General features: G+C 36.0%; 1 protein-coding gene across 1 annotated transcript; it reads right to left on the bottom strand.

The window, feature by feature from the left end:
- Positions 1 to 6,089: 6,089 nt before the first annotated feature.
- Positions 6,090 to 13,291, bottom strand: galr2b (galanin receptor 2b). Its single transcript, XM_059557332.1, has 4 exons — positions 13,099 to 13,291; positions 10,474 to 10,557; positions 9,474 to 9,871; positions 6,090 to 8,012 (listed from the first exon to the last, which is right to left on the bottom strand). The coding sequence occupies exons 3-4, from the start codon at positions 9,845 to 9,847 to the stop codon at positions 7,250 to 7,252; spliced, it is 1,137 nt and encodes a 378-aa protein (XP_059413315.1). The 5' UTR covers positions 9,848 to 9,871; positions 10,474 to 10,557; positions 13,099 to 13,291; the 3' UTR covers positions 6,090 to 7,249.
- Between the last annotated feature and the right edge of the window lie 294 nt (positions 13,292 to 13,585).

Raw genomic sequence — 13,585 nt, 5'->3', positions numbered from 1 at the left:
CAAAACAACAGTGATACACCTCTGTACACACGAAATATCCGAATAATAAACCCGTGATTACGATAGTAAAGCTTGGTATGAGATTTTCATGAGATCTGGGGCGTTTTTATATAAAAAAAAAAAATCGAGTAAACGACCAAATTCCACCCCTGATCGCTAAAGGAGGTTATTACAAACACTCGATCGGGGTTTAAAGTGAGTTTTGGGTAAAAGTGTACTAATAATTTCATAAATTGTCTGATGTAGCTTGATGCTAACATTAGCTCTAATGCTATTTCATAAATTGTCTGATGTAGCTTGATGCTAACATTAGCTCTAATGCTACTAAAACTCAGCAGGTGCATTTCTTCTTCATAATGCACTTCTGTCACAATAATTCATGTAAGGTCGTAAGAAAAGGTTTTGTTGTATTTTTATAGTAAGACTTTTGATAAATAAGGGCTAAATGCATACTGAGATTAAAGCGAGATTGCAGCTTTGTGTCTTTGTAAGGCCTGAAAAACCACAATAAAGGCTAATAAAGGTGGAATAAAAACTATAGAATAATGATAAAAGAATAATGCGGATAATGTGTCATACCTGGCGGAGGTGTGAAAGACTCGTTTGGTGAGAACAATAGAACCATGAAACGGGGAGTTTTTCAAAGCCAACACACATATAGAGCACACAGGAGGTTTACATGTGAGATCTCACAGAGATGACAAGTGCCATAAATCAATCAGATTAGCCTTCTCTAAAATCACACATGACATGGCCTTAGAAAATATTTGATAAAATTCACAGTTTTACAGATTCGATAATGTTTTTCAGTGTAATCATCTTAGCAGTGTAATTCTTAATGAATGAATCATTTTAGAATTATTTAGTTTGTATCTGTTTCAAACTGTTAGCCTTATGTTTTAGGACATAAAGTGCTTTGAAAAAGTTGCCCTTTGTCTGATTTTCTGAGCTTATACTTATTATTAACTTTGTGGTCTCATTTTATTTGAGTTCAGGGTTTCAGTTATGCAGGTATGAAAAAGCACCTGTACCAAAGAGCAGGAATGGTGCAAATTAATTATAGTCAGTAGTCCATATGTTGTTGTTTTTTGTTGTTATTGTTTTTGATTGCTTTGTTTAAGCAGCCCTTATTTTGGATAGTTCTCGATAGTATAAATCAGGGCCAGTATTCATAAAGAATCTTAATGCAAAAAGTAGCTCCTAGTGACAAAGTTCTAAGAAAATTCTTAGAAATGTGGGCGTTAACTCTTAAAATTAAAGAAAAAATCCTAGTAAAGAAAAAAGTAATTCAGAAAGCATCTTAACTCTTAAAAGAGGTCTTAAGGTCAAACTTGTTAGGAGCACAGACGAGGACTTTTAAGAGGCATAAGAGTTTCTTTAGCAGAGGAGGAAATGGCAGAAAGACGAAGAGGCAGAAGAAATGTGTTGCAGAAAATGGATGACAGTGAGTTAATAAGACGCTATAGATTAGATCGTGCAGGGATCATGTTTGTGACTGGTCTTATTAGAGACGTGCTAACATCTCCGTCACAGCGCAGAAATGCCATAGCGCCAGAAATTAAAGTAATCACTACATTACAATATTAGGCAACTGGGAAAATTCAACAATGCAATAGTGATGATTTGGGTCTGTCACAACCTACAATAAATTGTATTGTATGCCATTCCTTTATTAGTGTTGCTACCTGACAGTGGTACAAGTCAGAACTCTCAGAAAATTCAGTGTTTACAAATTGTAATTGCAATTTCTGTGAGCGGTCATAGTCTTGCAGTCTCATGCCAATTCTGATATGACATGAATGGAGAATGCACTTTTAGAGTGAACTTAATAGCATGGTGATAAAAAAAAGGAAGGACATTTCTCAAGACCTTCACAAAAAAAGTTGTTGCTATTATGGAAAATGTCACGTGTCTTTGGATTACTTTGAGTTTTCTTAGCAGATATTAATATATAATTGCAATCAGTAACAAATAAAGATTTCAATTTATTATGTTTGACATTGTCAGCCCTATTAATAATAATCAGGCTCCTTCGCCAGCAAAATCACATCTTCTGAACAGCTGAACTCAGAAAAGACATTACTTAAAGTGGGTTATATTTCAATAGACTCTTTATCGCTTATGCACACCCACGGTCCTGAATCGATTGTCTGATTGTTGAGACACATTCTGCTGCCTTGAATCTGTGACAAAAGCCCTGCCATGCTCCCACGGGCTATGCTTCATTAGAGAGTGGGAATGGGTGGAATAGGCATGCCTGACAGCCGCTGATAGAGCAACAGATGATGCCAGAAGCTGCACTACTTTGTCACGGCACACTTTAGCAGACTCTACTCTGAATCTGGGTCAGAAGAACGCGTTCTGGCATTTTGGGGTGCTTTTGATAAGAGTCTGACATTTCACACCCGCATGCAATTGATATCATGCGGAGGATTTGAATGGCTCGTAGGACTTTGGTTGAAGTTATTAAGAACAAACCACTGAAAAACTGCAATTTCATGGGAATCTTCCTCCATTCTCCAAAAATAAAAACTGATGTATATAGCAGAGAACATATAATGGCATTTTAATTAGAGAAATACATAAATTGACCCACCAGCAGTAAAGCACATGTGATATTATTACATTAGTGCTATTCAGTTAAATAGTCAATCACCTTAAATGACCAAATAGGGAGAAATGTTGAAACACTTAAATAAAAGTGCTGTAGATAAAACCTGTGACCTGTTGTGAACTCATGTTATCCTCCAGCTCTCCTTTCAGCTACATTATAATGGACAGAGTGAAAGAAACGAGGTAATTTCAGATGCAGAATAGAGCGGGTTTTATTTAATCATGTATCAAGGGGTGCAAATTAGAGGAACAATATTAAAATGATTAAATATTAAAAGTGGTATCATTATGTAGGGTTGGATCTTTATGATGGAGGTTGAAAAATCTCTTCATTTTCTGGATTTAAGAGTTTTCTAAATGAGATCCTAGCTCTGTCACCCTGTCCCTAGATACAAATAGCAATCTTCCACAGTAGTTATTATCCATCCATTTCAGGAAATGTGGTTAAGCACCTGAAGATGGGCAAAAGAGCCAGATATTCAGCTCCTTTTCATGATAATCTGATCCACAGAAGTGGCCCTAACAGAAGCAATCGCCTAAATCACATGTTTTATTGGGTGTTCATGGCAACATGTTTATTGCATTTGCTATGGTGTGATGGATTACGGTCTCCAGAAGGATTCAGCTGAGCTGTTGTTATTGATTTCAGAGTGGCAGGAAGAGCACAGGGTAATTTACTCTCGACTTAACACCCACACGTCCACATGCACCCACAAAATTGTTTTAGTTCAAATCATTCCTAACTAACTCTTATTGTGCTAATTGAGCAGCTGCTTATGTCCCTGAAATCTTGCTATTGAGATGTCTTCAGCAAATAATTACACTTGAATGAAAAAGCTATGTCAGGCTTGGCTGTCTAATTAAGAATCTGGACTAAGTGCCCCTTGAGTCAAATATGCAAATGACTTCAGTGGTTTCTTGATCACATGACTGTGGAAAACGATGGACCATAGTGAGGTTTGACGTCATGTTTAATTGATATGAGTGAAATAGAGGCTGTGAGGGACAGACAGAGCTGCATGATTTTGAGTTTTGCTATACATAATAGTTTGATAAACAATAATTTGATATAGATGAATTTAGATGCAACACTGCCAGTTAATTCGTTTTGAAATGATTATTTTCTGTGATAATGGGAATTCCAAACAAGGTCAAAGTAGAATAAAAACCAAACATCACAAAGCAGCTGTTACATTCTTAAATGAACCTGCATTTTGAAATGAATCTGTTGAGTGAATGATTCCATGATTGACACATAGTTATTTAGTTCCAAAATCATCTTTGTTTTTAAATAAATTTTTTGAGTGAGTGACTTCATGACTGACTCATAGATATTTTGTTTCTGAATTGTTTTTTTGTTTTTTTAAAAATCTGTTGAGTGAATCATTCCTTGACTGACTCATAGTTAATTTGTTCCTAAACGAATCTGTGTTTTTAAATTAATCGGTTGTGTGAATGATTCCATCACTGAGTCATAGTTATTTAATTCTTGAATGAATCTATGATTTTAAATGAATTGGTTGAGCGAATGATTCAATGACTCACTCATTATTACAGTCACTGTATGAATCAGTGTATTTGAATGGATGGTTCAAATGGTTCACTCCTTAAGTTGCTCAGTCACTCATAAACTTGTTGCCATCTATTGGAGTAGCCACGTAACCTGCAGATGCACAGACAGTGCACAGACCCACCACTAATGCACACTGACAGTGAAAATAACTAGTGTTATTGGACTGTATTCAGCACTCTTGACTTCTCTCAGCTAATCAAATATGAGGATCAGAACTAATTGTTTATAAGATATTAGCACCGTACAATCAATAGGACAAACCATCCCTCAGAGCCTCATTTTCATTCACATCACATTTCATTAAATCTGGCATCTACCCAATCTAAAGTTCATGAACCATCTCAATTATCAAGTCTACAGCAGAATTCATGAACCATCTCAATTATCAAGTCTACAGCAGAATTCTATATATATGTCACTGTTAAATAAGCCGCAATCAATGAAACTGAAATTCGCAGCAGATGTAACTAATTTATGAGGAATACTGATGTGATTTTTTTTCACACTGTTCAGTATCTAGGGAGAAATATTTAAATGGTTACTAAAGGTTAAGTGTTCCTTTTGATGTACATTTCAGAAAAGGTCTATTTTTTATATAGACCCAGCACAAATCATGTCACGACATGATGTAGATTGATTAAATATGCAAAGTTATTAGAGAGTGTATATTTATTTGTGTTTTCTCAGGCAGCAGTGGAGAGGAATATACCAAAACTATCAGGTTGCTGTATTAAGCTCCCTGTGATCTCTTAACTAGCAAAAATCCATCTCGGAGTGAAGATGAAAATTCTTTATTTTCTGTGAGATCAAAGAAAAATTACATTCATATGTTCAGATCACGTCAAACATTAGGAAATGTTTTCTGAATGATGAATGATCTGTAATACCAGTGAGAGCTTCAATAAATATCCTTGGATGACCGAACTGCTGTAAATATGCAGAAATGGCAGCGGATACTTAATTGTGCACGGATGCTTTCGAATTTGCTGTCAACGACTAATATGCAGAACAAGCCAAATGAGGCTTCATTTTCTTAATGTTGCATTACTGATGAGTGCATGTTGTAATACTGAAGCTTTTAAAATTTTCATGACAGGTTTGTTCCATATTTATATGCAGTGTTTTAGAATTTTTTCAAAAAGTAAAGAGTGTAATACGAATAAATAGCCCATGTCTATGATTAATAAACATAAACTCAGTGCATCTGGTAGAAAATAATGACTGATTGTAATGTTTACCAAAGTACTTAGCTTCTCCAAGGGCTGAAACATTATAATTTATGAAGTTTAAAAAGTGTGTCTTGAATAACATGGAGGGTGATTTTAAAGATTGCCTCTAAAAGCTAAAAAACAAAATTTAATTATTTGTTTTCACCTTGTTTTCTCTTGTAATAACTTCAGAAGTGCATCTACTGATTGTCTTTATGTTGTATGCGTCAGTACTTTCCCCATTCCTTCAAGTTGTTTTAAATGGAAGACATTAAACTTTAATTTTCACTTAATGCTGCAGCTCTGTTATTGAGCCTTCAGGGGAAAATACAGTTTTGATCTAGAACGGAAAATCCCCTAAAGAGTGGTTCAAGGTTACTATTGCTAAACACACTGGGGGTGTCATTCATTTGCATATATTAAAATATAAGACTGGTCCAAGAAGAATATCAGTGCGTTTTTTATTGAAATTCACTGTCAACATCCAATTCAAAACTTCCAACATAGCACTTGCTATATAGCTACAGTACATTATACATAATGAATGAACTGAAGACAGATAAAGAAATATTCCAAGTTCTACAAGTTTGGCTAATCTGCAGTTTGGCTAATCTGCAGCATTTGTTTTCATTATAAAATAAAAAATAATTATTACAAAATAATTATGTCATATCTTTTTTTTTTTTTCTATCTCTTTTTAGGCGAGACATTTCAAAACAAAGTGAATGGGGCCAATTTTTGAGGCTTTAACAGCTCAAATGTTACATTAAGAACTTTACATAAGTGTTACATTAACTATTCGTTTAAAACATTTGTGTTATCTGAACTATAAAGTAACCTTTTTTTGGTTCATTTTTGTTCTCATTTTACATTTGTTTTAGGGTTTTAGATGTCATTTTGTAAAAGTGGATATAACTTTACTCAGAAAAGGTTAGTAAGCATTTCCTCACAGTCATACAGAAATTGTCTTGTGGCTGTACTATTGACATTTATTTTAACATTTATGTCCCCATTATTGGCTCCATTTACTTCAACTGTAGGCACCTCACTGTAACCCAGATTTAGCTTTTTTTTAAGAAGAGGTATCACCATTGCTGTTGATTGAGCTTAATTTGTAGTGAATCCAGTATATTCCTTCAAGAACCAAATGTAGCAAACTGTTGGTTGTCTGTAATCTGAGATTTTCTGTATAACCCTGTTTTTAGGGCTTTTGCAATGTAGGAATTTTCTATAAAACTTACCATTTAAATAATTTCAAGACTTTCTAAAACAGCAGGGAATATCAGAGCTTAGAAACGGATGTAAAAGCAAGAACGTACAGTACTTAACATAAGCATTTTTTTTTAAGAACTTGTTAAGCGAAGCTGAGGAGCATAATCAAAGAGTCCTCTTCAAAGCTTCAAGCACAGTAGGAAATCACAGCTTTGCTCACATAAAGACAAAGGGCTTTTCAGATATTAAAGTGTGTTACGCACAATAATTGGTAACAAATTTTCACAGGAGAATAGTCAACACAGCATTAAATTGAAACATGCTCAGAGGGTGACACATCAATAGAAAACAAACCGACAGTGCTACTGAAAAAAGAAAGAGGAGATCGTAAATAAGACATAATTTAGCATTGGAACCAAAACAACTAAGCAAAACACAAAGATGCAAGTGCGAGAGTCAAACTGAATGTACGTTTTCAATGTGCTCAGCGATTTGAATCATAAATAACTACGGACTCCTCTGTGCTCATTCAGTCAATGCAGACCTGTGGTGATGTCAATCAAAGCTGCTGAAATCCTCCGGCTTTGTTTGAGTTTTTTTTAATAAGGCTTCTGTAAGGCAGCATTAGCTGTGTGCTTTATTTTCACGGCTGATTCTGGAAGGGTAACGTTATAGTCATAGTGGCATCCTGCGGCTCTGCTAGTGGGCGGTTGACCATTTCGTTCTGGTTCTGTCTGGCGTTCTCTTCATTCATTTGAGACACTTCAGTGGATCCTGCTTCGAAGCCAGGGGCGGTGTTGGCCACATGGACCACATGCACCTTATTTCGTCCCTTTTTGCTGAGGATGCAGCTGAAGACCTTCTTGAAGCCCTTGCGAAAGTGTTTGGACACCAGGGCGTAAACGATAGGGTTGAGGCAAGAGTTGGCGTAGGCCATGCAGTGGGACAGCAGCCTGAAGGCGTAGGTGGTCTGATTGAAGGGAAAATCTCCATAGAGGTAGCACAAAATGACCACGTGGTATGGTAGCCAGCAGATGCAAAATAGCACTGTGACTATGATGATCATCTTGGTGACCTTGCGCTTGGCTCGCTTCGACTCCGACATCCCATCGAGGGGATCCACCGCGGTCCACAGGTACTTGATGGTGCGTGTGTAGGACAGGCTCACAATGAGCACAGGAATAACATAGCCAAAAACAAAGGTGCAGGTGTCCAGAACCTTCCGGTTATGCTCTTCCCACCCTGGCACGCACACATTGCTGTTTTCAAAATCAATGAGGTCATAGTAACTCAAATAAGGCCCGGCGAAAACAAGCGACAGGCCCCAGATGACCACCATCGCAACTACAGCGTTACATGGCGTTCTCAATTCTCTGGAGCGCAGGGGGTAACGGATGGCCAGATACCTGCAAAAGAAGAAACCCACCAATCAAAAAAGAACCACAGGAAATGTTCATCAGAAGCTGAGTGGTGCTTTCTGAAATTGAGTTTGACTGAAACGCCATGTGATCAATATAGCCAGTGTGTTTTAGTGCATAAGATGACTGTGTCTTGTTGTTTTCTGCCTCTGCTGAGCCCTGGACCATTTTTCACAGTGCAGGAAACCGTCAAATTAACCATTTTTTTTTCTAAAGGTAAACAATTTCAGGGTGGATGGAGGGCAGTGGGTCTGTTGCTCAGGGTGAGAGTAACATATTATGCTGGGGCGTATAGGTGGCCTTGTTACATTTATGGCATTATTTCAGCAAAAGGCTGGCTGGCTCTCCCATTCAGCTGTCTCCGGGTCAGCTCACAAGTCCCACTCATCACTGGTGCTTTAGTTCGACCTTAATGTTGCATCATTTTAGCTAACACACCAGTAAGTGGATACGTGTGGGTGCTACTGAAGTTTCTGTTTTCACTTGTTCATTGTGAAGACAGGAATAATGGGCTGCAGGTTTTTGGAGTTGTTTTATTAATGAAATGGGTCTGTGGTGACAAGTCCACTGACATTTTTGCAGTTAAACGACAACCTTTGCCAATGCAATTTGCAAGACTTCATTGTGTTCAGGCGATCAATTTCGTGATGTTATGCATAGAGTGAAGTTCTGACAGGATTAATATTATGTATAATCAGCATGCCCTGTTTGTCGTTAAAGATCTTTAAATTTTATGTCCCGGTGGTTGACGACATTTATTAAAACGAATAGATTTTAATTTAACTCTAATTGTTATATTGAATTGAATATCACATTAAAAACCTAACTGTAACTATACTGTATAGTATAACTATACTGTAACTATTGTAACTATACTTGTCACATTATCTGCATTGGGATATTTTTGCACCTAATACATTTGGCCCTTCCTTCAGAAGTTAGTGTACTTGTTTATCAAATCTGAAAACAGTGAAGATGAAATATGAGATGTGACAAAAACAAAGAAAAATAAATAAGATTAAATATCACCTGAGAACAGAATATTATTGTGTTAATTCCAAACTATTATGCACAAAGTGTGAAAATATTAATTGTGTTTATCATGATTCATAAAATGTTAGCTATGATAGCCTTTAAAAGACAAAGGAATTGACCGTTTTATTTCAAAAAATGTAAAAATAAAATAAAAACAATAATAATAATTAAATAAATATATACATACACACAAACATACATACATACATAAATGTAATATCCTCCACCACCATGCACCTCCATCACAAAATGCCATTAAACACAAAACATCACTGAGATTGAAAAATAATTAATACAATGACAATTTTATGATGTATGCATATATACAATATACACATGGAAAACAGTGTGAAAAGTGTTTTAAGAGGGTTTTTCTAAAATTAAAAAAAAGATTCTAAACCTGAAGAAACCCACCTATCCACAGACACAGCAGCCAGGGTGAAACTGCTAGCATACATGGTGAGGTTGATGAAGAAGTGAACCACCTTGCACATAAAGGACCCGAAAACCCAACCCTCCAGGGAGTAGATGGTTGCTTGGAAAGGCACACAGAAGATGATGAAGAAGAAATCAGCTACGCTGAGGTTGAGGATGAACAGATTGGTGGTGTTGTACCCAACCTGCCCACTTCTGAGCAGCACAGCCAGTACCAGACTATTCCCAATGGTCCCCAGGAGGAAGATGAGCGAGAAGACCACAGACACAATGACACTGGCTGGGTTGAGCTGGTAGCTCTCAGAAGAGTTCCAGTGTCCCATGGCTTTATTCAGGTCCTCGTGATCTGACATTTTAAGATGTGAAGTTCCAGAGCCCTGCAAAAGGCCATAAATGATAAGACACTGGTATAGTTGTGCCTAGAATCACAAAGGACTTTCGTCTCACAAAATAATGTGAGGATTTGATGTAAAGTGCATGGTTACAGATCTCACATATCTTTTCAGAATCTGAATCGCAACATGATGAGACATAAAAGCTCTTTTAAAAAGCCATATAGCTAGACCTGCACTGAGAGCAAATATCAGGAGGATCAGACTCAAGATGAACAAGAAGAAAGAATATTGTGATTACAAAAGATCATGAAAGCTGGTGCAAGTACAAAGAGGATTGAAGAATGAGATGGAGGCAAGACTAAAATCAATTTCAGAAAGCTATCATAACCTCCCCAAGGGCAAAAGGAAAAAAGAAAAAAACCCTGTCTTGTCAATATATAAAGAGCATGTCTCCAATTGGTTGAGAATAATCTAAATGAAAATAAACTAATTTACTTTGTATTCATCAGAGATCTTGGAGAGTTGTTTATAGATGAATCAATGTGTCATGATATTATTGACTGAATAGAGTGCAATGCATTGGATTATATAAGCATTCTGTTGTTGGTTTAACCTGCTAAATGAGAAGAAATGCAGTTGCCTACCAGCAGTTAATCTCTCAATGTTTCGCAGTAGGTGTTGCTCAGAAACCGTCAGCATTGATTTCTCCACTTCAAATATTGATCAGGCTATAGGAAGAAGAAGAAAAAAAACTCACTGTTTATTTTTTACATTAACAAGCAGACAGATTTAATGATACAAGGCTTTATAGGGAATGTAAACATCTTCCAAGATAATAAAATTTTTATAGCAGCCTAAATGTTTTTGATTGATTTTACTTTTAATGGAGATTATTTCCATTTCAAACTATAGTTCATTTCTAGTCACATGTGATTCACAAACAGGATACATTTATTTGAGAAGAAAAATTATGTGAAATAAGACTTGTTTTCAGACAATATATGTTGATTTCATTTTATTTATAACATTTTGGTAGATTTAAATCCTGAAGAAAAAAAATGACATGGGATAAGAAAAAATTGGGGTGAAGAAAATCTTAATTCCTTGACATATTCTCTGTGAAGTCTTAGCATATTCAATATAGTTCTTGTTCTTGTTTCAAAGATATTTAGATATTCTACTAGAAAACACCACTAACATTACAAACCAATAATAGTGATGAAGAAATTATTTTAATAATTACAATTAATAAAATATTTAATAAAATATAAACGATATAATCATATAAACTCTTTAAACATGATATTTAATACGTAAAAAATGCAATAGGTGACATCTAGATAAACAATGCAAATCTGAAATCGCAAAGGCTTTTCAAAGAGCATTTGTTAAGTGAGGAAAAACAAGAGCTTTCAGGCAATTGGGCTAGCAAATGTAGAGCCGTGCTCCCTAATAGGCTGACGAAGTGCATGCTAAAAGTGTGATATAACCAGGTGACAATAAAAAAAGGAGTATGCAGAATATAGGTGACTTATCCTCTGAAATGTGGACATGTCCTATTAGGCTATAATTTGCTGTCATCATGATATAATTAAAATGCTGATCTTCTGTCCCTCTTCTAAAACAATTTCATTACATTTATTAATTATTTCGTTTGATGCCACAATCTAAACCGCATGCACAATCAGATGATATTGCTGAGACTTTTTTTCTTTCTATCAGGAACAGAGTGTGACTCATTATTTAGCAAGCTCTTTATAGTGGTAAATGAAAAGGAAGCAGTTTATTCTGAGAGGTAACGCTCTTCTGGACTAATTCATATTTTATAACTCATCCGGTTATTTTCTTGCTTCTGCAATGATTTTATAGGTAATTGAGGGTAAAGAGGAAATTGGAAAGGGACAGAAGGAGAGGAGAGAAAAAGGAGAAAAAAAGGAAGAAAGAGACATTTTAACAGATGCTTCTTTTAAACAAATTACAGTGGTTTGTTGATGTGTATTAAATATAGCACTCTAGGTTAAAATAACCCATTTTGGGTTATTTTGGCAACCTAGCGCTGGGTCAGATATGGACAAACCTTGCGCATTTGTTTTAGCCCAGTGGGTTGTGTTAAATGTTTGACCCAACATTCTTGGTCATTTATTTAACTCAATTATTATGAAAAAAATTACTATTGCTGAATTAAAATGAACCAAAAATAGGTTGGAAATTAAAAGTCACACACAGAAGTATAGTTTTAGAGGTCTGTGAGAGGTCAGAGGTCAGGCTCAGACCTAAGATTGGGTTGAAAAAATAACTGAGCATTTTTTAGAGATGATTTGTTCTGAAAAGCAATCATTTATTTCTGAACAGTATAGCTGAAAGCGAAAGCCTCTCTTTTTGTCACTGAATTGCCGTTTGGTGAATTATTCTACAGCCTTACTGATCAGACAGTACAGACTCTTTTGTAGAAATAAGTTCAGGGAATGGTTATTTATAGATTTATAATACACAAGCATATGTGTTAACGCTTGAAGAGACAGAGACACCACTTAATCAGTGCTGGCAGGACAAATGTTTTCGCTTTTGTGGCTGTCTTTGCCTTGGCTTCTTTGAACAATTCCTTTTGTAAACACACTTGACTGTCTTTCATTTGAAGCCAGCTAACTAGCTGCCAGTCAATATAACATGAAGTGTCCTTCAAGAAGCAGGGTTGTTAAACCGATCCCTTTGGTTACAGTCACGGAGTGCATCCGTTTGTCACTTGACAAATGGCACGCTGAACCTCCTCACACAGCACCACATGTATCTCTAACCCTCTTTCAAACTCATTTGCCATTTAAAATTCTAACTTTCATGAAAACTTTCTCTTGAACCAAATAAAAGCATCGCAGCACATTAACTGCATCCTTCTGGACTAAGATTTCAAAAGAGATTCATTCTAACAAATGCATAAAAATACAATTTTATAAATGAAGCATGCAAAATACAGCATGTATAAATATTCTAAATAAACCATACTAAATGGAGTGTGCAGACACATTAAAGAAAGAAACAACGTTATAGATGCATCACATGTAAAATATGCATGATATAAATGCATTTTGCAGTCTAAAGATGTATTAAGATAAATAAAGATAAGTCATCCAAGGTCATCATAGAAATAGAAATACATATTAAACGTCATTCTTGAGATGTCAATCTGTATAAACTGCAAATGCCAGAGAACCAACATAACAACCTAGAATTTGATGATAGTATGAGAATTTCAATCAGTTGCTTTTACTTACCAGTTTATGGGATGAGCAATGACTGTATATTCACGATTTAGGTTCATTGTAATATTAAGAAGCTTCTGGTGTCCAGTCAAGCTAGTGGTGCTTGCAGAATGTAACAGTACTTGAACAGCCCTCATCTCCTTTAATTCTGCTTGTCTTTTTCTCTATGCATTCCCTCCCTCACTTCCCCTCATATGAAGGCTCCTCCTCCACAGTGTGGTAAAGGCTCACACTTCACTGGAAGAGAGAGAGAGAGAGAGAGAGAGAGAATGTGCACCGTTTCTTTCACCACCTACATTCCTGCAAAGATCTCTTCATGTGTGTTACTAATGCTGCACCTGATACACACACGCACAAATCTAGAATATTAACCTGGTAAATTATTCAGAATGAGGCCTTCATGGTCAGATGGTATTTTATTTTTGCATCACATTTTGCACATGGGCAGAAATATATTGGAATATATTTCCCAAGAGATGAGACTTCAACTGTAATCCGT

The sequence above is a fragment of the Carassius carassius genome, chromosome 9 (genome assembly GCF_963082965.1).
Source record: "Carassius carassius chromosome 9, fCarCar2.1, whole genome shotgun sequence".
Lineage (NCBI taxonomy): Eukaryota > Metazoa > Chordata > Actinopteri > Cypriniformes > Cyprinidae > Carassius > Carassius carassius.
The sequence above is the reverse complement of the archived record's forward strand: the minus strand, read 5'-3'. Positions and strand labels throughout refer to the sequence as shown.

Bases quoted from the DNA above. Each gene is read 5' to 3' on its own strand.
- galr2b (XM_059557332.1), bottom strand. From the start codon at position 9,847: ATGTCAGATCACGAGGACCTGAATAAAGCCATGGGACACTGGAACTCT. The intron at 8,013-9,473 runs GTGGGTTTCTTC...CTTCTTTTGCAG, and splicing joins GCTGCTGTGTCTGTGGATAG to GTATCTGGCCATCCGTTACC.